General features: G+C 41.9%; 1 protein-coding gene across 3 annotated transcripts in view; it reads left to right on the top strand.

The window, feature by feature from the left end:
• The first annotated feature begins 380 nt into the window (after positions 1-380).
• Positions 381-2,255, top strand: part of ankrd52a (ankyrin repeat domain 52a) — a 34,396-nt gene continuing 32,521 nt past the window's right edge. For all 3 annotated transcript variants that reach the window (XM_014016244.1, XM_014016243.1, XM_014016241.1), the window contains exons 1-4: positions 381-582; positions 1,113-1,196; positions 1,268-1,346; positions 1,500-1,570. In XM_014016244.1, the coding sequence (XP_013871698.1) occupies positions 556-582; positions 1,113-1,196; positions 1,268-1,346; positions 1,500-1,570 (261 nt within the window). In that variant the 5' untranslated portion in view covers positions 381-555. The remainder of the gene's footprint in view (positions 583-1,112; positions 1,197-1,267; positions 1,347-1,499; positions 1,571-2,255) is intronic.

Genomic DNA, 2,255 nt, shown 5'->3' with positions numbered 1-2,255 from the left:
GAAAGTACAGATAATTGTGTGAAAATGTAAGAAGTAGAAGTAAAAAGTAGGCTAAAAAAGAATTACTCAAGGATAAATACCCCAAAATTCTACAGTAAAAAAGTATTTGTATTTAGTTACTTTACAACTCTGCTGTTAATATGCCACTCTTGACATTTATTTTTCTCTTCTAAAGTGTTATCTATAACAGGTAAGATATTGTTTATAATTTATCAACAGAACTCCATTTCCAAAGCTGGTAAATTTGTCTGCCAGCAGATCTTCTTAAAGCGTAAACAGGGTGCATTACAACTTCCTGCCACACGGTGTCGACATTTCCCTCGCGTTGACGGGAGCAGACCGCCACGCCTGTAGGCGGACCAGCACACAGTCGTAGCCCAGCGTCGTCAGAGAGCAGACACTGGAAATAGACAACAACAGTGATAGGCAGAGACCGCATTCCTCTTTTGCGTTTTAGTTATGGGTGTTGTCTGAGAGGTGGATATAGTAGCGCACCGCAGTTTACCTCGAAGTTTAATCCTCATGAAGGAGCTCCGTCCCGGTTGAGTTTGGGAGATGGGAGTACTTAACATTGCAGACCAGGTAACGCCGAAAGAAAACGCTCTGTTTGCGCCGCCGTGGCGCAGTCTATTTGCTGGATTTGCTCTTAACTCTACTGCGCAACATGCTACGTATTCACCGAACATTGTCGTGCTAATTTGCGATGCATGCTTATTTTTTGTAGATATCCTGCTCACGGTGTTAGATTTTCTCTTAGTTTGTGATTGTTGGCGTTTCGGGCGGTAATGTTCGCGTTCTTGGCGGTGTATGTTGGACCGGAGTTTGGGTCAGGGCCAGCTCATTTGGCTAGCTGACGTAAGTACTAAGACACGGGCCTGTAGGCCTCAGCCTACTGGGCTTCGTGTAAGTACTGGAGAGAAAAAAAGGGTTCAATTTATTGCTCTAAACAATTTTTTAAAACTTTTACCCCCCTAAACGTGTTTATAATAATTTACCTAGATTATAAATGTAAATTATTTGACAGGCGCGAGTAAATTGGAGAAGTGACATGACGATTGTATCCGATCGGTCTGGAAATTAGCAGCAGTTCAACTGATATTTGTGTCTTGCAGCCTCCTCTGGTCCAGGCCATCTTCAGTCGTAATACTGAAGAAGTTCAGCTGTTGTTGCACAAAAAGGAAGACGCCAATGCACTGGTATGATTGGATACATTTAATTAAAACCTAAAAGCTGAAGGTCAGTCTAAGTGGTTGCGTGTGTTTGACAGGACCAGGAGCGCCGCACGCCTCTTCATGCTGCTGCCTGTGTGGGTGATGTCCATATAATGGAGCTCCTCATTGAATCAGGTGAGTGTGTTGTTGCACATATCTGGTTGCTGTTTGTCATCCTGACAACACACACACACAGGCCCCTCATTGTGCATGTCAGTTGTATAACATTGGAGATCTGCAGCATGCTTTTTTCTTCTGATAATTTTTATTATTTTTGTTTTTTGTCAGGTGCCAGTGTCAATGCTAAAGACCAYATATGGTTGACCCCATTGCACAGAGCGGCTGCCTCTAGGAATGACGTACGTCTACATTTCAATCAGTAGTGTTGTTTCATGTTTTGTGTTTGAATAATTGGTGAAAGGGCGATCATGTTTTTGTTCTTTTCTGTATGTGTGATTGTGTGTTTAATGGTAAAATGTCTTATGAACCACTGGACAGATTTATCGTCACTTATACATCTTATCTCAAACTTTTAGAATCAACACAAAAACAACAAAATCGTTTTATTTTACACTTACTGAACTGTTTGTTGTGGTAGTTGCAGAGAGTTCGTAACATATTTTGTGAACACAAACACATCCTGTAACAGGGGTGTCAAACTCCAGTCCTCGAGGGCCGCTATCCTGCATGTTTTAGAGGTTTTCCAGCTCCAACACACCTGATTCAGTGATTGAATTAACTCTTCAAATTGGACACAAGCCTGTTAATCACCCAGCGATCAAAATCAGGTGTGTTGGAGCAAGAAAACCTCTAAAACATGCAGGATAGCAGCCCTCGAGGACAGGAGTTTGACACCCCTACTGTAAGACCTCACACTGTGATCACAAGTCATTTAAAATGTTTGACTGAAACTGATGACGCCATTCTTTCTCAGCTTAAAATGTAGGGCTGTGTATTGGCAAGAGTTTGGCGATACATATCATGACAGAGGGGTCACAATACGATATATCCCGATATATTTCAATACTGTAAACAAGGTGATAC

The sequence above is a fragment of the Austrofundulus limnaeus genome, unplaced genomic scaffold (genome assembly GCF_001266775.1).
Source record: "Austrofundulus limnaeus strain Quisiro unplaced genomic scaffold, Austrofundulus_limnaeus-1.0 Scaffold141, whole genome shotgun sequence".
In the NCBI taxonomy this organism is placed as follows: Eukaryota; Metazoa; Chordata; class Actinopteri; order Cyprinodontiformes; family Rivulidae; genus Austrofundulus; species Austrofundulus limnaeus.
The sequence above is the reverse complement of the archived record's forward strand: the minus strand, read 5'-3'. Positions and strand labels throughout refer to the sequence as shown.